This window comes from Pristis pectinata, chromosome 15, assembly GCF_009764475.1.
Source record: "Pristis pectinata isolate sPriPec2 chromosome 15, sPriPec2.1.pri, whole genome shotgun sequence".
NCBI classification, from domain to species: domain Eukaryota; kingdom Metazoa; phylum Chordata; class Chondrichthyes; order Rhinopristiformes; family Pristidae; genus Pristis; species Pristis pectinata.
In genome coordinates this window covers 17,968,945-17,990,156 of record NC_067419.1, presented here as the reverse complement: position 1 = coordinate 17,990,156, position 21,212 = coordinate 17,968,945, and the positions used below count along the sequence as shown (strand labels likewise).

The 21,212-nt window shown below is 39.5% G+C and overlaps 1 protein-coding gene across 6 annotated transcripts in view; it reads right to left on the bottom strand.

Moving 5' to 3' along the window:
- Positions 1-21,212, bottom strand: part of wnk1b (WNK lysine deficient protein kinase 1b) — a 138,967-nt gene that overhangs the window by 63,349 nt on the left and 54,406 nt on the right. For all 6 annotated transcript variants that reach the window (XM_052030822.1, XM_052030827.1, XM_052030823.1 and 3 more), the window contains exons 5-8: positions 15,057-15,145; positions 10,506-10,725; positions 9,938-10,277; positions 1,320-1,501 (exon numbers count right to left, since the gene is read on the bottom strand). In XM_052030822.1, the coding sequence (XP_051886782.1) occupies positions 1,320-1,501; positions 9,938-10,277; positions 10,506-10,725; positions 15,057-15,145 (831 nt within the window). The remainder of the gene's footprint in view (positions 1-1,319; positions 1,502-9,937; positions 10,278-10,505; positions 10,726-15,056; positions 15,146-21,212) is intronic.

Sequence of the window (21,212 nt, the reverse complement as noted above, 5' to 3'; positions counted from 1 at the left end):
GAGGAACACATACAGACATGCTACGACCTCGTCGAAGCTAAAGAAAAAATAAGGAAAGGTATAAACAACACATATCAACTGACCCACAGTAAACTGAATGCCAACATGTACATAAGCAAGACAAAACTAAGTTGTTTGTGACAGTGTTCATCATAGTATTTTGCAAATGAACGATCGGAGAAAATGAAGTGTTTTTTTTACACAATCACACGATGATGCAAATTTCCTTCAACTTGAAGAAATGATGAATTGATTTTAAGTTGAACTCCATTCATTTACAGGAAGTTTAGCTGTACAGGATACGTAGAGGTAGCTATTAATGCTGCAATATTCAGATTAACTGGTTAGAATTTGCACTATGGTAGTTTCAAACCAAATATGACAAAATTGATCCTGCTAGTGTTATCCATTATGTTTACTACTGGTCAGCATCAGATCATATCCAAGAGTGCTCAGAAGGAAAAAAAATCCAATGTATGCTTCTTGGATAGAAGAATAAAAGTACTGCAAGCAGCCTGCAAACTCCATATGACTATCAATAAAGGTGCACTTCAAAATAAAAAAATGCAAGGGTTACAGGGTGGTTTTGCATTTTCCATGAGGATGCATGAAAATATGTGCATATTAGCAAGATTGATATCAACAGAAATGATTTCACGTGCATCTGTCAATAAAACTATTTAACATGCCAGAAGCATGTAATATAGACAAAATTATCAGAACTACAGGCATCTTGTATCCTACATTTAAACGCATCTTGGAGTCCTATGCCCGGGTACATCTTGGCCAGTTCTCTGCCACCTTACTCTTTAAAGATTTAATATCAGTTTCACAATTATTACTAGAGTTATTTTATGCAGATAACAAAAATCACTGGTGACTTTGGTACTGGAAACAAAGTTTCACCTTCAAAAATAACAGTAAGCATCAGTGAGAGAAATAATCTGCAATAAATTATACTTCCAAATGTGAAAAAAATTGCCAGATTCAAACTTCAAAATACTTGATGACGTATTGTAAACTGGTAAAGATGCCAATTGCTGATAGTAGTTTTTAATTCAACATCATATTTAAATGAATTATACTTTAAAATGACAATATACAAATCAGAGCGGACATTTACCTCTGGAACAATCAACTTAATTTTTTTAAATCAAATTCTGACATTAGTTGTCCTAATTTGATCAAGAAAAATTGATCAGAGATTTCCAAATATGTGAAATATTTAAATCTCAAAAATCCTCAAGAATGCTTCCTGATTCAGTCTCACAGATTTACAAATCTTGTCTACAAAGGGGCATTCAGTCCAATACACTTACCCCTGTGGATTGTTGATGGCCACCGAGCTGTTGTGATGTTGCCTGGACATTTGGGGGACTGTAACCAGGGGGCTGGCCAGATGAAATATGCTGTTCTTGAACAGAACCATAGGAAACTGCTTGACTAAGATGGGAATCTGAAAACCCAGATGAACTCTGGCCACTGTCAAATGTGCCATCAGCTAAACAAAACAAAAAAAAACTTTTATAGAATGTTGTTTTATGCGGAGAAAATGTTCACACTTTTCAGTTTAATCAAATTGGCTTTGCCTATTTATATGTATTGTTAACTGGTGAAATCAACTACCAATTCAGAATCCAGTACTAATCAACAAGCTTCAAAACCTGGGCTTCTGTACCTCCTTCTGCAACTGGATCCTTGACTTCCTTATTGGGAGACCACAGTCAGTGCGTATCAGTAGTAACATCTCTTCGCTGACAATCAAGGGTGCGTGCTTAGCCCACTGATCTACTCTCTCTACATTCACGATTGTGGGGCTAGGCACAGCTCAAACGTCATCTATAAATTTGCCGATGACCACTGTTGTTGGCAGAATCACAGATGGCAATGAAGCGGCATACAGGAGTGAGAAAGATCGGCTGGTTGAGTGGTATCACAACAACAACCTGGCACTCAACTTCAGCAAGACCAAGGAATTGATTGTGAACTTCAGGAAAGGGAAGTTGGGAGAACACACACCAGTCTTCATCGAGGGGTCACCGGTGGAAAGGGTGAGCAGTTTCAAGTCCCTGGGCGTCAACATCTCAGGAGGATCCATCTTGGGCCCAACACATTGATGCAATCACAAAGGCAGCAAGCAGAGGCTCCACTTCATTAGGAGTTTGAGGAGATTTGATATGTCACCAAATACTCTTGCAAATTTCTACAGATGTACAGTGGAGAGCATTCTGACTGGTTGCATCACCACCTGGTATGGAGGCTCCAATGCGCAGGATCAAAGGAGGCTGCAGAGGGTTGCGGACTCAGTCAGCTCCATCACAAACACAACCCTCCCCACCATCAAGGACATCTCCAAGAGGCAGTGCCTCAAGGCAGCGGCATCCATCATTAAGGACCCTCACCACCCAGGACATGCCCTCTTCACGTTATTACCAAACGGGGAGGTGGTACAGGAGCCTGAAGACCCAAACTCAACTTTTCAGGAACAGCTTCTTCCCCTCTGCTATCAGATTTCTAAACTGTCCATAAATCCACGACACTACCTCGTTATTCCTCTTCTGCACTATTTAATTTTTGTAATTTTTAAGTCTTTATGTCTTGCACTGTACTGCTGCCACAAAACAACAAATTTCACAACATACAGTATATCAGCGATAATAAACCTGATTCTAATTCTGAGCTGTGGTAACAAACTCCTGATGTGAGAAAACAGCTGTCTATAGAACTAAAACCTTACAATCATGAATGTCATTAGGTTTCAATTAATTTGTCAATTAGGCAGTATACTGATTTTCAGTTTTAGTATCCCATAATTTCATTTCATGCTACAGGACACGGGGCTTAATGAACAATCCAATCCTTCCCAATTACTTGTAACAGTGGACTTGAAATTTATTTAAAATCCAATTTAATTATCACATAAGTGTAAGATTTTTAAATATATTAGAAAAAAATCACTAAATTTATACAACCTCTACAGGCTTCAATAGGGCAATAAAGAGTCACTTACACTGGAATTATTTTACCTAGGGAAGGGCTGAAACAAAGCTACCAACTAGGGCCTTGAACGTTTTCTGATTAAGGACAGCAATTTGCATTACCTAACCAAACAAATATTCAATATTTCTTCAAAGCAGTTGCAAATTTATAATTAAGAGAAATGCAATTGTAAAAGAGGTGGGGAAGTAGCACTACTAATCAGGGAGAATATCACAGTGGCACTTAAAACATCCTGGAGGGCTTGTTCAGTAAGGCAATATGGGTAGATCTCAAGAATAACAAAAGGTGCAATCACTGTAATGGGGTTACACTACAGGCCTCCTAATAGCTAGCTAGAGACAGAGGAACAGGTACGTAGGCAGATTATGGAAGGAAGCAAAAGCAACAGGGTATTTGTCGTGGGTGAATTTAATTTCCCCAATTTTGACTGGAACCTTTACTGACGGAGGCATAGATGGGGCAGAATTTGTTAGGTGCATTCAAGAGGGTTTCTTGACAGGGAAGAATCATATTAGACCTTATATTGGGCAATGAGCCTGACCAAGTGATCAGAGGATCAGAGGATCAGCAGGGAGCAGCTTGGGAACAGTGATCATAAATTTTCAGACAGTTATGGATAGGGATAAAACTGGACCTCAAGGGGAAGTGCTAAATTGGGGGAAGCTAATTACAACAGTATCAGGCAGGAAATGGAGAGAGTACGTTGGGAGTAACTGTTATTGTACGAGTCCACATCTGACGTGTGGGGGTCATTCAAGGGCCAGCTGGTCAGAATCCAAGACCAACATGTTCCTGTGAGCAAGACGTACAAGAATGGTATGGTTCAAGAAACTTGGATGACGAGAGATGTTGCAAATTTAATCTAAAAGAAAAAGGAAGCACATGCAAGGTTTAGGAAGCTGTCAGACAGGGCCTTTGAGGAATATGAAGGAAGCAGGAGAGAACTTTGGGTGCAAGTCCATAGTTTCCCGATAACGGCAAAGCAAGTAGATAGGGTAGTAAAGAACGTGTATGCCACAGTTGCCTTTATCAGTTGGGGTGCTGAGAAAAGTCAGGAAGTTGCAGAAGTAGCTGTATAAAATTTTGGTTAGGCCTCATTTGGAGTACTGTGTGCAGTTCTGTTCACCGCATTAAAAGGATGTGGATCTTTGGATGAAGAGGTTCACCAGGATGTTGCCTGGATTCAAGTATTAGCTATAAAAGGAGAGGTTGGACAAACATGGATTGTTCTCCAGAGTACTGGAGGCTGAGGAGCGACCTGATAGAAGTATATTAAAAATATGAGAAACGTAGATAAGGTAGATAGACAGAGTCATTTTCGCAGGTTAGAAATGTCAAATACTTGAGGGAATAAGCTTTAAGGTGAGAGGGGGAAGTTTAAAGGAGATTTACAAGGCAGGTTTCTTCCCTCTACACAAGGAGTGATAGGTACCTGGAATGTGCTGCCAGCACAAATGGTGGAAGCAGATGAGATAACAACATTAAGAGGCATTTAGACAAGCACATGAACAGGCAAGGAATGGAGGAATATAGACTGTGTGCAGGGAAATGGGATTAGTTTGGATTGGCATTATGGTCAGCACAGATATCATGGGCTGAAGGGCCTGCTCTTGTACTGTACCATTCTATGAAGTACCATGTATACCAAAACACTTTACGATGATTGAAAAAGCACTGTCCCTGGGTTCATTCACATATTTTAATAAATGGGACAAACAACCAAATAATCTGTTTTAGTAATGTTGAGCAAGAGATAAATATTGGCCAGGACACTGAGGTTACCTACCCTGCTCTTCTTCACACCAGTGCTTTTACATATATATCCGTTTGACAAAGACGAAAGGAGTTTAAAATCTCAACCAACAACATCTCCGACAAAATGGCATTATGGTGTCGGCCTGGATTTTAGCCATCAAGAGGGTGACCAGTCAGATTAGGATGCACACCAACAGCTGTTATTATGAATGAATTTGTTTCGGCATCCAGTTGGTGTAAGGGGAATCATGACCAACTAACATAATGAATGGCTTTATCAACTGCTATGTAGATTTGATATTGAAAGTAATTTCAAGAGTATAAAATAAAGTATACCTGGATGACCAGGACACTTAGATTAGCTGCAAATGCTAAATTGAATACCTCGGTATACTAATCTGGCAAGCACCTTTAAAAGTTCCACTAAATACTGAAATGTGCTAAATGTTGCTAGAACACATCAAGCTACCATCTAGCATAACTAAGAAAGCTCAGAGCAGGCAACATCCAACAACAGCATAGATCTTGGATCCATACTATAATCCTAAAATACTGGGATGACTGAAGTGGCACAGAAGCCAATTGCCCTACACAATCAGCTTATGAAGCATAACCTCTACTTTCAATGCCAAACAGGAACTATGTACTGGTTTGCTAGTGCATTTCACAAGATACATGGCAGACATCTGAGTTTCTTACTACTTCGCTTGTGCCTTGCAATTTTGTTTCCTCCTTTTCCAGCTTTGATGATATTTTCTTAAATTTAATGGCTTTCAGAATTTATATCCCTTATATTAACATACCTATTGTCCGTTCTCACACCTTTCAACTTAATTACTTAGCAAGCAATAGTCTATTTCTGGTAGTAATATGCACCTGCACATCCAAAACTGTATCTGGAGCTATGCTGATGTCAGAAATGCAGTCTGCCAACTCTGAGCAAAATACTTCAATTCAGGTAAACCCACTTATCACTTTGATTTAAAAATGCATCAATAATTCAGTTAAAAGTTGAAGATATATACAATTCATGAACACAATCACTAGGTTCTATCAAGACAGTTTCAGACTGTCACATGCCCCCAATACCTGCATTTGGATTGAATGGGGAGAGCAAATCAAGTTGAGACTCTGAATCCAGCAGACAGTGCGAGACAGCAATGCTTCAGTAGTGAATCAACCTCAGTCAACATACTGTTGAAACCACACCATCACCTCCACCACCCCCCCCCCAACCCCCACCTAAATCCCCCAGCAGCAGAATGCTACGAGAACTTTGGGCAGGAAACAAAGCGTTGAATATACTTAATTACTCAGCCTCCACATCTCAAGAGTGCAGAGTTTCAAGGATTCACAGCCAGTATAGTGGAAATTCCTTCACATCTCAGTCTTAAATGGGCACTTAACTACACTTCTTTTATATTCCATCCTTCTGAAAGTAAAGGGCATACCATTTTTCTTCATAATTTTCTGTACCTACATGCAAACTTTGTGTTTCTTTAATTTGGACATTAAGGTCACCCCGAATACCAGTATTCTACAGTCACACACCATTTAAATAATTTGCTTTTCTATTCTACCCACCATTAGAAATAATCTCATTTTTCCATATTACACATCATTTGCCCACTGTGTTGATATCCCTTTACATAGTTATCCTCCTCACAACTTACTTCATCATCTTTGTGCTATGCCCAAACTTATTGCAGTACCCCAGTCCCTTTGTCTACATCTTTATTATAGAATGCGCATCTTCTCATTCTTCTTTGGCATTTCTTCATGACCAAGAATGATTTTCTTTCATTCCATTTTTGTGGGTTCCGAGGTGGCTGATGAGGCCAATATGGAAACAGCAATCTCTTCCACAGATACAGCAGGAAATGCCCAAAGTGGATAGTTTGAGGTGCTCCACTCCTTAAGCAGGGCTTCTGATGCATTTCATGGAGGTTTTCAATACCATCCTAAATGTGCCTTCACCACTTTCAGCTGCTCTAGGCTGGAGATTCCCAGGAGTCAGAGATGTTGCATTTCTTCAAGAAAGCAATCTTTGAATCTCTTTGTTGCTTAATAGTATCTTCCCATGAGAGAGCTCAGATCAGCCTATTTCAGATCACAACCTGCCTAACATAACTGACAGAGTGCCTCAGTGGTGGGGAATGTTGGCCTCAGAGAGGACACTGACATTTTTCTACTCATCCTTTCAGTGAATTGAGAGTTTTGCAGAGACTGCTTTCATAATATTTTCCAATGCCTTGGGGTGCCTGCTGTAGGCAATCCAGATCTCAGAAATATATAGTTAATGTCTGCTCACACTCAGAGGTCAAGGTGCAAGCCAGGGTCATTCCATTCATTGAAGCCTTTGAGAGGATGGGTTTTATACTCAATACCTCCATTAACTGGCCTCCATTGCACCAGACAGCCCTCCAACAAAGCTACACAACAAAACATGAACCACTTACTACATCTCTGGAACCATCACGTGGCAAAGGCAGGAATCGATAATAAAAGTCACCATCACCTTTGATACGCCAGCACAGCTTTATTTTCAATTGACCAAAGGGTATTTGAAGTTCAAGACTTCAGACCTAGCATGCAACTAGTGGTCTACCAGGCAGCAGTTATCCCTGCTCTCCTGCAGAATGTATAAATAACTGTTATCCCAGAGGCACAGTTTATTCCTTTGCCTTTCATCAGTTGCAGTCCTTTAATCATATTATTAAATGCCCCTCAAGCCTTAATTTTGTGCAGTTATTATCTTTTGAAATTCCAAATACACTATATTCACAAGTTCTTCATTGCCCACCCTGCTAGTTATATCCTCAAAGGGTACTAATAAATTTGTCAAACACAGTTTCCCTTAAATAGAATTATACCGACTGCCTAATCATGAGATTTGCCAAGTGTACAGTTCACACTGCCTTAATTATGAATGAGCATTTTCCTGACAACTGTTCTCAGATTAACTTGCATACAGTTTGTTGCTTTCCTCTTTCTTGAATTGCAGTTTTATATTTGTTGTTTTCTAATCCACTTGGACCTATCCAGAGAATCTTGGAGCAACAAATCCACCATTTCTGAAGCTCTCTTAGAACCCAAAAGATGCAAGCCAGTATATCCAAGACTTTTGTCTATTCTTAACCCTACTTGGATATGTAATAGTCCTCTGGTAGTGATACCAATTGCTTTAAGTAACTCCCTTTCTTTTGCTCCTGATTATCCAGCATTTTGATATCCTTTCAGCTTCATCGTGTGAAGACAATCCCCAACACCAGATTTCCAATGTTAACTTTTGCTACGTTGCAAATAAAAAAATCTTGTTCCTGATGCTCTTCCAATCTGTCTTTACATTCCTTATTAACCTTAATTTTTTTTAGGTTAGCCTTTGTGCCAAAAATTCTGCCAGTGCTCAAGCCTACCACTATTTTTTGCAACATCTTTTCTTTCAAACAAATACCATTCCTAACCTCACTAGTTTGCCTCTTATGGATCTTTACCGGGCACTATCCATATTTCTCAAATCGTATGCATGTTCATTGATAATTATGATTTACGATAAAAAAAAGTCTTGCCACTGCTCACCTACCATCATACTCTAATTTCCTAACCTACCTTTGCAAACTCATCCATTATGCCTATGCTATTGCTTCTATTTAAAGCTCAAGTCTTTAGTTTCAGAGCCAAGTTTGCTGCTCTCAAACTGAATGCAAAACTTTATGTTTTAACCTTCTTCTCCAGAGGAATCTTTGCTTGGAAATCATTAATTCCTTGTAATTAAAAAGCCAGGTCTGAAACAGTCTGTGTTTCCACAGCAGTTTCTTGGGATGTCTCCAATGCATTCAATGAACTTCATTGTGAACCTCATGTGTGCTTTTGCGAATTTGTTTACCCCAAATCTATTTTAATATTAAAATATTACCTAACATTAACCTATTACTTTTATTACAAGTCACCAGTACTTATTAATTGTCTGTCCAACAGTACTTCTGCTGGGGAGCCTTCAGACTATGCCACCAAATATTTCTTTCCTTTGGGTTTTCTCATCTCCATCCAAAATGTTTCGGCATCCTAATCTCCTAAATCAAGGTTATTTCTCACTCTCCCAATGTTATCCTTTATCAAAGCTCCCCAGTGGATTTTTCTATTCTATCTTTCCATGTGTCCTGAAATATTCAGCTCCCAGCATCATTAAATTGCAACATTTCTAGCAAATAAAAGATTGCACCCACTTATCTTTGTATGTGCCATTAATTTATCTTGCTGTTTTGTGCATTCAGACAAAGAGCTTTTAATTTTTACTTTTTAAGCTATTAATCCCTACTTTTGCTGTTACGCTCTTATTGTTATATTCTTATCACACTCTGGTTACCATCATCCAAATCACTACCATGCACCATCACATTTTTCTTTAATTAGTTTTCTGAATATCTCTTCCTCTGAATTATTGTCTCCACCCCCTTGCCCCTCCTTTCTCTCACTCTTGTGTATTACAATGTCTGAACCTCAGACTTCAACTCGCCAACTTTGAGCTGATGTTCCTCGGTTGCAGACTTTTCAGAGACTTGGTTGCATAAAACTTCATTAGTCTCCATTAACTCCCCTGTGCTACAGCCATACCACACCCACTGTCCATCTATTTTATTTGGTTAATTTGTATTACATTTTCACAAGTTTATAGTGAATCATCTTGAAGTTTTTAAAGCCAGTTAATATTGCACATTCTTAATTTAAGTTCAACACTTTTAGCTCATCAGTGTACTTTAGGCCACAATCCTAAAATGTTAGTCTTAATTTATTCACATTAAATACCAAGCAGCATTTTCTTCCTCTTTTAGCAAAAATCCCATGTACCAAATGTTTGATGCTTACATTTGGTAGAACTTGTACAGATGAAAATGTGCCATGCTACCATTACTTAAGCTAGTGCCTCAATCTTGCCAAACACTCAACATAAAAACCCTCTCCCAATATCACTTTACTTCCACCCACCTGCTAAATATCTCAATGGCTGCTTTAACTTCAACAGACAACTAAAATCAGATGTGCTTTCCTACAAGGAAAGGTACAAACTCGCGTCCTACATTTTGTGCAAGTTATTTCATGAAGTTCAACATTACAAGACAGGTTTCTCAACAATGGACCTGCACAACTTTTTTGACTGTTTTTGTCAACTGAAGTAACATACATGTAACAGAGTTTCCAGCTGGCTGGTATTGTAGACGATGTTGATCTGCTTCAGGCTCTTCAGGTTCAACTTGAGTTGGCTGGGTTGCAGAGACAGCAGAAGAGATTGCTGTGGCAGATAACTGGGATGGATGCCCTCCTCCAGTTTGAGTGACACTAGCACCTTGCTGAGCTTTTGGCTGCTGCAGCTGATCATGCTTCTTCTGCTGTTCTTCTAGCTTTTTCCGTTTTTCTCTGACCAACTGGCGTTGTTCACGCTTTCGTTTGATTAGTGATACACGATCCTTGATGGCTTTTGCCATTGTTTTGTGATCTCCTTCAGATACAAATCCAGATTCCACCTGAATAAAGAACAGTGTTTTAAATCAAGAAATTACAAAGTATTGTCAACACAAAGAAAATTTGAACCAAAAGGAATATTGCAAAAGATTTTCTCTTAGTAATGGGTCAAGGGTAAATTATTTTACTCGTCAGTGGACAATGATAACTACGTAAGTTTCTGAAGTTACAATTGCATATGGAGCTGAAAAGTTCAGACCAAGTTAATTTTTAAGAATTCAATAATCTACCATTTCTTGCGCCACATCCTCTGGAACATCTCTTTCCAAGTCAAATGAGAATTCTATGGCTTCATTATCCTTATATTTTCCTTTAAGCTTCTTAATATCTTCAATTCTCAGCCAAAGCTTAATTGCAAGTTTCTCTCCATCATCTTCTTCTGCCAACTCTACACGAACACCAGTATCTTCCTGAAAGAAGGCATGACTCAAAAGGTCCTTAATTGCATACCTACAAACCACATGAAAAGAAATATGAATAATAAATGTGGTGCCAAATCATAGGTTGATTCGGCAGTTGAACACATGGCGAGGAGTTGGTGCAGGGTTTCAGATTTGTTGATCAATGGGATCTCTTCTGGAGAAGGTACGACCTGTACAGAAGGGATGGGTTACACGTGAACTGGAGGGGGACCAATATTCTTGCAGGCAGGTTTCCTAGAACTGTTGGGGAGGGTTTAAACTAGTTCGGCAGGGGGATGGGAACCAGAGTGATAGGTCAGAGTTTGGTACATTTAGTGTACAAGTAGATGCAGTGCATAGAAAGACCGAGAAAGGATAGGCAATTGAAAGGGCAAAATTGCAGTCAGTTGGATAGGCTGAGGCATATCTATTTTAATGCAAGAAGTATCAGGAACAAGGGTGATGAACAGAGCATGTGCAAGTACATGGAACTACGATGTGGTGGCCGTTACAGAGACTTGGCTTTCACAAGGACAGGAATGTCGGCTGGATATTCTGGGGTTTAAGATGTTTCAAAATGGACAGGGATGGAGATAAAAGAGGTGGGGGAGTGGCTTTGCTGATCAGGGACAGTATCACAGCTGTAGAAAGGGAGGATGTCCTGGAGGTATTGTCTACTGAGTCAGTGTGGGTGGAAGTCAGAAACAGGAAGGGAGAGATCACTCTATTGGGAGTATTCTATTGTTGGGTGGGGGGGGTTCTATAGAAGCAGAGACACTGAGAAGCAGATCAGGAGGCAGATTTTGGAAAGGTGCAAAAATGACAGGGTTGTTGTCATGGGTGATTTCAACTTCCCTAATATTGATTGGCACCTCCTTAGTGTAAAGGGGATAGATGGGGCAGGGTTTGTTAGGTGTGTCCAGGCAGGATTCCTGACACAGTATGTGGACAGGCCAACTAGAGGAGAGGCCATACTGGACCTGGTACTAGGCAATGAGCCTGATCAGGTTTCAGATCTCTCAGTGGGAGAGCATTTTGGAAACAGGGACCACAACTCTAAAGATGATGGCAGGACTCTTTGCAGTGTGGAGGAACAGAGGGATATCGGGGTCCACATCCGTAGATCCCTCAAGGTTGCCACGCAGTTTGGTAGGGTTGTTAAGAAGGCATATGGTGTGTTGGCCTTCATTAGTTGGGGTATTGAGTTCAAGAGCCGCAAGGTAATGTTGCAGCTCTCTAAAAATATGGTTGGACCATACTTGGAGTATTGTGTTCAGTTCTGGTTGCCTCATTACAGGAAGGAGGTGGAAGCTTCAGAGAGGGTGCAGAGGAGATTTACCAGGATGCTGCCTGAATTGGAGAGCATGTCTTATGAGGATAGCTTGAGCAAGCGAAGGTTTTTCTCTTTGGAGAGGAGGATGAGAGGTGAGTTGATAAAGGTGTACAAGATGATAAGAGGCATAGATCAAGTGGACAGTCTGAGACTTTTTCCCAGGGTGAAAATGGCTAACATGAGGGGGCATAATTTTAAGGTGATTGGAGGAAGGTATAGAGGCAAGTTTTTTTTTTAAAAACAGAGTGGTGGGTGCATGGAACGCACTGCCGTCAGAGGAGATGGAGGCAGATACATTAGGGACATTTAAGAGAATCTTAGATAGGCAAATGAATGATAGAAAAATGGAGGGCAATGTGGAAGGGAAGGGTTAGATAGATATTAGAGCAGGATAAAATGTCAGCACAACATTATGGGCCGAAGAACCTGTTCTGTGCTGTAATGTTTTATTTTCCATAACTCCTTGACCTTTACTATAGCCTTGAAGAGGGATAGGAGCAGATGATACGGGAAAGTATTTAAATGGGGGAGGGGGAATTATGATGCTATTAAGCAGGAACTTGGGAGCATAAATTGGGAACATATGTTCTTGGGGAAGTGCACAACGGAAAAGTGGAGGTTCATTAGGGAGTACTTGAATGGGGTTCTGCATAGGTTTGTCCCATTGAGGCACGGTAAGGATGGTAGAGTGAAGGAACCATGGTTGACAAGAGATGTAGAACATCTTGTCAAGAGGAAGAAAGAAGCTTACCCAAGGTTTAGAAAGCATGGATCAGACAGGGCTCTAGAGAGTTACAAGGTAGCCAGGAGGGAGCTTAAGAATGGACTTAGGAGAGCTAGAAAAGGGCATGAGAAGGCCTTGGTGAGTAGGATTAAGGAAACCCCCCCCAAGGTGTTCTACATGTATGTGAAGAATAGGAGGATGACTAGAGTGAGGGTAGGACTGATCAGGGTTAAAAAAGGAAACGTGCCTGGAGTCAGAAGAGGTAGGGGAGGTAGTATTCACCAGTGAGAGAGACTTTGACATTTGTGAGGATGGCACACGACAGGCTGATATTCTAGGGCAGGTCGACGTGAGGAAAGAGGATGTGCTGGCACTTTTGAAAAACATTAGGATAGGTAAGTCACCGGAGCTGGACTGGATACATCCAAGGTTATTATGGGAAGCAAGGGAAGAGATTGCTGTGCCTTTGGCGATGATGTTTGCATCCTCACTGGCCAAAGGAGTAGTGCCAGATGATTGGAAGGTGGCAAATGTTGTTCCTTTGTTTAAGAAAGGGAGTAGGGATAACCTTGGGAATTACAGACCAGTGAGTCTTGCTTCAGTGGTGGGCAAATTACTGGAGAAGATTCTTAGAGACAGGATTTATGGGCATTTGGAGAAGCATAGGCTGATTAGAGACAAGCTGATCATGGCTTTGTGAGGGGCAGGTCGTACCTCACGAGCCTGATTGAACTCTGAGGATGTGACAAAGCACATTGAAGGTAGAGCAGTGGATGTGGTGTACATGGATTTTAGTAAGGTGTTTGATAAGGTTCCTCATGGAAGGCTCATTCAGAAAGTCAGGAGGCATGGGATCCAGGGAAACTTGGCTGTGTGGATTCAGAATTGGCTTGTCCATAGAAGGACAAAGGGTGGTTGTAGACGGAGCATATTCTGACTGGAGGTCGGTAACCAGTGGTGTTCCGCAGGGATCTGTTCTGGAACCCCTGGTCTTTGTAATTTTTTTTAAATGATTAGATGAGGATGTGGAAGGGTGGGTTTGTAAGTTTGCAGATAACACGAAAGTTGGCGGTGTTGTGGATAGTGTAGAAAGATGCTGTAAGTTACAACAGGACATTGATAGGATGCAGAGCTGGGCTGAGAAGTGGCAGATGGAGTTCAACCCGGAGAAGTGTGAAGTGATACACTTCGGGAGATCGAATTTGAAGGCAGAATACAAGGTTAATGGCAGGACTCTTAGCAGAGTGAAGGAACAGAGGGATCTTGGGGTCCGAGTCCATATACCCCTCAAGGTTGCCGCACAGGTTGATAGGGTTGTAAGGCGTATGGTGTGTTGGTCTTCATTAGTCGGGGTATTGAGTTGAAGAGCCGCGAGGTAATGTTGCAGTTCTATTGAACTCTGGTTAGATCACACTTGAAGTATTGTGTTCCATTCTGGTTGCCACATTATAGGAAGGATGTAGAAGCTTTAGAGGGGGTGTAGAAGAGATTTATCAGGATGCTGCCTGGATTGGCGAGCATGTCTTATGAGGATAAGTTGAGTGAGCCAGGGTTTTCCTCTTTGGGGCGAAGGAGGATGAAACGTGACTTGATAGAGGTGTACAAGATAAGAGGCATAGATCGAGTGGACAGTCAGACTTTTTTCCAGGGTGAAAATGGCTAACATGAAGGGGCATAATAATTTTAAGGTGATTGGAGGAAGGTATCAGGGGGATGTCAACACAGAGAGTTGTGGGTGCATGGAACACACTGCCGCCAGAGGTGGTGGACGCAGATACATTAGGGACATTTAAGAGACTATTCGATAAGCACATGAATGACAGAAAAATGGAGGGCTGTGTGGGAGGGAAGGGTTAGATCGATCTTTGAGCAGGATAAAATGTCGGCACAACATTGTGGGCCAAAAGGCCTGCACTGTGCTGAAATGTTCTATGTTTTCATTAAGCTTAACTAATGCCATTTGAGAAAGTTAAATATTTCTACATTTCAAATAGTCAGTATCAATTTCAAAAATTGCCAATCAAACATGGGGAAATGTTAAGCAAGCTTCCTCTAGCAACTTGCTTGCAACTTCAAAAATTTCAAAAATTCAAAAAGGAATGGATTGGAATCAAGTCTTTCTAGTCAAATACCAGGCCCTAATCCACCCATTTCCTACATAAGAAACTTATTTTTGCAAACTTTTCTTACTTTGTGACTTCATAACAATACAATTAGAAAATATTTCCCCAAAACACTAATTTATACAAAAGTGCAAGATTCGTATTTGGAATTCAGCTTTTGCATCCCACATGGCATCTACAGCAACTGTCAAGACATTCACCGTTCATCTTTGTTCTGGCGGATACATCCTTCAATTATTTCTTTAACCTCAGGGATTGCTACCTTGTCAAAACTGGCTGGCTTCACTCCCTAAGAGACAAAGGAAAAATAAACAGATTAAAAACTAAAGATTACATACTAAAAAGCATTTTTTTTTAAATACAGAGATCGTCAGGTCCAAAACAAAAGCAAGCATTAATTTTTGGACGTGACTATGATTTAATCCAAAAATGTTAATGGAAAACTGGCCTTACCCTGATGTACAGTTACAGCAGTTTCTTTCCTCAGAAAATGACTAGTGATCCTGTTGATTAATTAGAGTCAAAGAGTCGACCACACTGACCGAGATCCCATTTTCCCCACATTTGGCCCATATCCCTCCAATCCTTTCTTATTCATATACCTGCCCAAATGCTTTCTAAGCACTGAAACCTGCCTCTACCACATCTTCTAGCAGTTTGTTGCATATACTCCCCACCCTGTGTGGGGAAAAATGTGCCCCTCAGATCTCTTAAATCTTCTCCCTCTCACTTTCTCCCCATCTCCTTTAGTTTTAGACTCCCCAACCCTCAGATAAAGATTGTGACTCATAATTTTATAAACCTCTATAAGGACATCCCTTAACCTCCTGCACTCCAATGAGAACAATCCCAACCTATCCAATCTTTCCTTGTAATGAAAGCTCCCTATTCCAGGCACCATCCTGGTGAATTTCTTCTGCACTCTTTCCAGTGCTACCACATCCTTTCTATAACGTGGTGAATTGCGTGGAATATTCCAAGAGTGGCCTAACCAATATCTTGTGCACCTCACAGCTACATGCCTCAGCTAATGAAAGCAAGCATGCCTTATGCCTTCTTTACCACTGTATCAGGGAGCTATGAACTTGCACCCCAAGGTCCCTGCCATTTAATGTACATGTTCAGCCAGTATTAGACAACCCAAAATGAATTAACCTCAATCCTCATCTGCATTAAATTCCATCTGCCACCATTTCCACTTTCCAACTGATCTACGTCCCTTTGTATATTTAAGCAACCATCCTCAATATCTATAACTCCACCAATTTTTGTGTCAGAAAACTTATTTCTCAGATGACAGACATTCTCATCCAGGTCATTTGTATATATGACAAACTACTAAGGCCTCAGCACCAATCCTTGTGGTACACTACTGGTTATACACCTCCAGTCAGAAAAACAACTGTCCGCCACTGCCTATCACCAAGTCAATTTTGGATCTAGTTCGCCAAAGTTTTACTGTATAGGGCTTCCCTCAACATGGTACTAAATGATTTTTATCCAGATGTCTGGACCAGATTTGACTTGCCTTGAGGCACCCTGTGCATCATAACAAAACACCTTGGGCCCCATGTGCCCTAACTTTCGGGACCAGCCTACTGTCCAGGACCCTATCAAAAGCCTTGCAAAAGTCTACATATACCACATCTACCACCAAGCCTTCATCAATTTTCTTAGTAACATCCTCAAAAAACCCAGATTTCAGAGGCAGGATTTCCCATGCACAAAAATCAGCCAACTCCCCCAAATCAGCCCCTGCTTTTCCATGTGATCATAAATCCCATCCTGAGAATTGTTTCCAATAGCTTCCCACTAGGCTCACCAGCCTGTAGTTTCCTAGCTTACCCTTACTGCCCTTTTCGGATATGGGAACATTAATCTTCTAGTCTTCTGGCACCTCACCCGTGGCTAAACGTGATGCAATATTATTGCAAAACTATTCTCCCTAAATGCCTTTCTATTCTTGTGTATGAAGTGGCCAGGTAAAAATAACATTAGTAATAATGCCAATATTTCTTGCTGACATTTTTCCCATTATACAGCTCTTAAAGTAAAACATTGTGGGGGTGGGTTCAGCAGTGCAAAGACAACACTGGCAATACACCAGAATGGTGGATAATGATTAATGCAATACCCCTATCAAAATCCCTATTAAGGATAAGCAAAGTTTTTAGTAACCAGTTAAATCTGTATTGAAAAACTACAACTCAGCGATAACATGAGTGAACACTTGAAGCATACATACCACAAGCTTAACATCAATGAAAAATTATTTCCGCTTCACACCGAAACTAATTTTTGATGTAGATTTGAAGTTGACGCTGAACTTATTCAGTAGCAAAACCTTCCAGGAGAAGACTATTCTCAAAGTAGACAAGACAACTTTGGCTTATTCATTTCTTCAAAATGTCTGATAAATGTGATGATTATCAAATGTACTGTAAATGATTAAAGTGATAAAAGTAGGTGTATGCAAGGACAGACATGGATGTAAAACAAATAATGAAACAAACTGAAGCATTCGAAATTGGCAGGATTGGCTAGCATAGACCCCACTAATACACTGAGATCAGTTGTTCTTCCGATAATGCACAGGGTGCCTCAAGGCAAGTCAAATCTAGTCCAGACAACTAGATAAAAATCTCCTTCAGTACCCTTTCAAGGGAAGCCCTATACAGCAAAACTCTGGTTATCCCTTTTCACGTTGTTTGGAAATCCAATGTCATCTGGCCTAACGGGTGCCACATACTCCCTTTAAACATAACAGGGCATATTTCCCATGCTTCCTTTAAACTGACAAGGTTCACTAGAAAATTTACTACACTACTGTGTAACGTCTTAAAAAGTGAAGTGTGCTGCAGTATTAACAGAAATCTTACTCTGAACAGAGCACAGTAATTGTTTAATAAAAAAACTAATATTAAAATCCTTAGGGAAAGGGTTTCAGGGTCACCAAAATTAAGTCCAAAATTGTTAAGGACCAACTGAAAACATTGGGAATAGCATTGAACACAGACAAACTATACTCATACAGGAGAATGCTCAACAACTGCAATTAATTGCTGAACTGGATGAAGCTGGCAAAGAGAGAAATTGTAGACTGAGCTTACTGGAAAAAGATTTAACTGCGACCATCCAGAGGCTGGAACAGCAAAGACAGGATTACTGATTTAGAAAACCGCAGTCAGAGAAATAATTTGAGGGTCATTGGCTTTCCCGAAGACGCCGAAGCAGGTAATCCTATTGAATTCTTTTCTAAACTTCTGATGCATGTGTTTGGCTCTGAAGTATTTTCTGTACATCCCCTACTTGATCGTGCTCATCAAGTGTTAAGACCAAAACACCCGGCAGAGCAAAAACCACAGCCAGTAATACTGAGATTTCACTATGTGAGTACCAAAGAGCATTTGATTCGAATCGCTCGTCATTGAGGAATGATCCAATATAAAGATTGGAAGTTTCGTCTGGTTGAAGATTACAGCCCAGAAGTTATGAAAGAGAGACTGCGTTATATTCCAATTATGTCGTGACTCTATCAAGGGAATTATCAACCTGCATTAGCGTTTCCGGCACGTTTGAGGATTCTACTCTCCGCCAAATCACGCAGATAGTTTAATTGCGTCAAGGAAGCCAAAGAACTCCTTCAAGATTAACTTTTGACTTCAGATGATTAAGAAACTTGCTATTCTTTGATTTTTATATTTATTTGGTCTATTAGGTAATAATCAACTTACAGACTTGAGCTTTTCAAGTTCGGAGATATTTTTCCTGCCCTCTGTTAACACTTTCGTGCTTGGTTCTGGAACATGGACATTTATCGTATCTCTACTTAACATTTCTTATTTTCTTTTTATTATTTTACTTTAATATTTTTAATGGTTTGTTTTGGTAATAATTAAGAATCTGATTGAGTGACTGATCGCTTTTTTTTCCCTTTTGAAATAATGGTAAGATTGTATTCTTTAAATGTCGATTGCCAGTATTCTTATTTGTGTAGACTTCTGTTAGCAAGTCTGTTTACATTTCAAAATTTTTGTTTTGGGTACCTGTAATCTCATGTTTTGACTAATGGTGGTGTTTGGCATTCCTCTTAACTTGGAGATTTGCCACCAAAAGAGGTGGGGTTAAATTACTTAGCAGGAAGCATTCTGGCTATCTATTGGCCAGTTTTCGGGCTTTTGTGGGTGGGGGGGGTGGGGCTGTTTTTAGGTTAGTTGTTTTTCCCCTCTGGACTGATAAACTACAAATATGCCTGAATTGTCGTCATATCCGGCTCCTCTTTGAACTTTTTTTCCTCTTCCTGTTTAGGAGTCTCCTGTATAACAAGGTTAACCCTTTACATGTTTTTAGTCTGTTAAAATGGACAAAATGATTAATTTTGTTTCATGGAATACGAACGGTTTAAATATTGCAATTAAGTGTAAGAAGATCTTTAAAGTTTTTCCATAGACTGAACACTCAGATTATTTCTGCGCAGAAGACTCATATTAGGAGACAGGATAATCAGCACTTTTTTTTAAGATTTTGGAGGGGTCAACAGTTTCATTCTAATTCACAAGCAAAGGTGAAAGGAGTCTCTATTTTCCTCCTATACTCCTCAATTTCATTTGTTCATCATGAAACAATTTCAGACCCAAATGGTGGATTTCTATTAATTACTGGCTTACTTCATAATAAAAATGTGGTTATGGTTAATGTTTATGCACCTAATGTTGATCGAGTTTTTTAAACATTTGCATCTTTTCCTAATTTAAATGAATTATGTTGATTATGGGTGGAGATTTCAATTGCTGTTTAAACCCTTTGATGGATAAATGTGTGTCGAATCACACACTTCCAAACAAATCCACTGTCTTTATTAATTCCTTTTTAGTTGATTCCAGAATTATAGAAGTTTGGAGATTTCTACACCCATATGATAAAGAGTTTTCATTCTTTTCTCATGTTTATCACAACTACTCTAGAATTGATTACTTTTTTATTGACTCGCGATTAACTCCATCTGTTATTGACTGCAAGATAATGCAATTGCCATTTCTGATCATGCGCCATTGAAACTAACAATTAAATTAGCGGACAAACCCTCTGGTGTCAAACAATGGCGACTCAATTCTTCTCTATTGCAGGATTGAAACTTTGTTCATTTTATTAAAGAACAGATTTCCTTTTTCTTTTCAACTAATTTTATGGAAGAAATTTCCAGTGGGATATTATGGGATACCTTTAAAGCTTATATCCGGGGTCAAATTATTTCATATAATTTGATTGAATTGGATTGAAAAATGAACCAATAATGAACTACATATATTGGCTGATAAGATCAAAGAAATCGATAAAAAAAACTCTGATGCTTCTGATTTGGAGCTTTATAAAACAAGAATTGAACTTCAATTACAACAGTTTATTATTAACATCTCCAATTGAAAATCAATCACTCGAAACCAGGAGTCAGTTTTATATATATGGTGATAAATCTGGTAAATTGTTGGCCAACCAACTGAAAGCTGCTTCAACTAAACATCAGATTATTAAAGTTCGTAAACAAGATGGTAATTACACAGTGGACCATGATCAAATTAATAAATCTTTTCAAGAATTTTATACTTCTTTATATCAATCAAAATTTCCTGAGGATCCTACATTAACACATGAATTTTTAAGGAATTTGAAGACTCCAAAATTATCACTTAATGAACATTCAATATTAGATGCACCCATTTCGGAGGAAGAAATAAAGAAAGCAATTTCTTCAATGAATTCAGGTAAAACACCTGGTCCTGATGGGTATACAGTTGAATTTTTTTTAAATCCTTTTCTGATCTTCTCTCCCCCTGGTTAGGTAAAATTTTTAAAGATGCCCCATCAGTAGGTAAATTACCACAATCTTTTTATGAAGCAACTATCTCTTTAATTCTGAAAAAGGATAAAGACTCTACTGAATGTGCATCTTACAGACCTATTTCTTTATTGAATGTGGATTCCAAAATTTTTTCCAAAATATTGGCTTCTAGACTGGAAAAGGTACTTTCACAAATTATTTCTGATGACCAGACAGGATTTATTAAGAATCATTATTTGCATTTTAATGTTAAGAGGTTAATGAATATTGTATATACCCCCTCATCTATAATCCCAGAATGTGTTATCTCGCTTGATGCTGAGAAGGCATTTGATAGAGTTGAATGGGAATATTTATTTAACACGCTTGAGAAATTTAATTTTAGTCCAAATTTTATATCCGCGATTAAATTGATTTATCATACACCTATGGCTTCAATACTTACTAATAATGAGATCCCCTTTTTTCAGGCTTTTTTGAGGCACTAGGCAGGATTGCCCTGAGTCCTTTATTATTT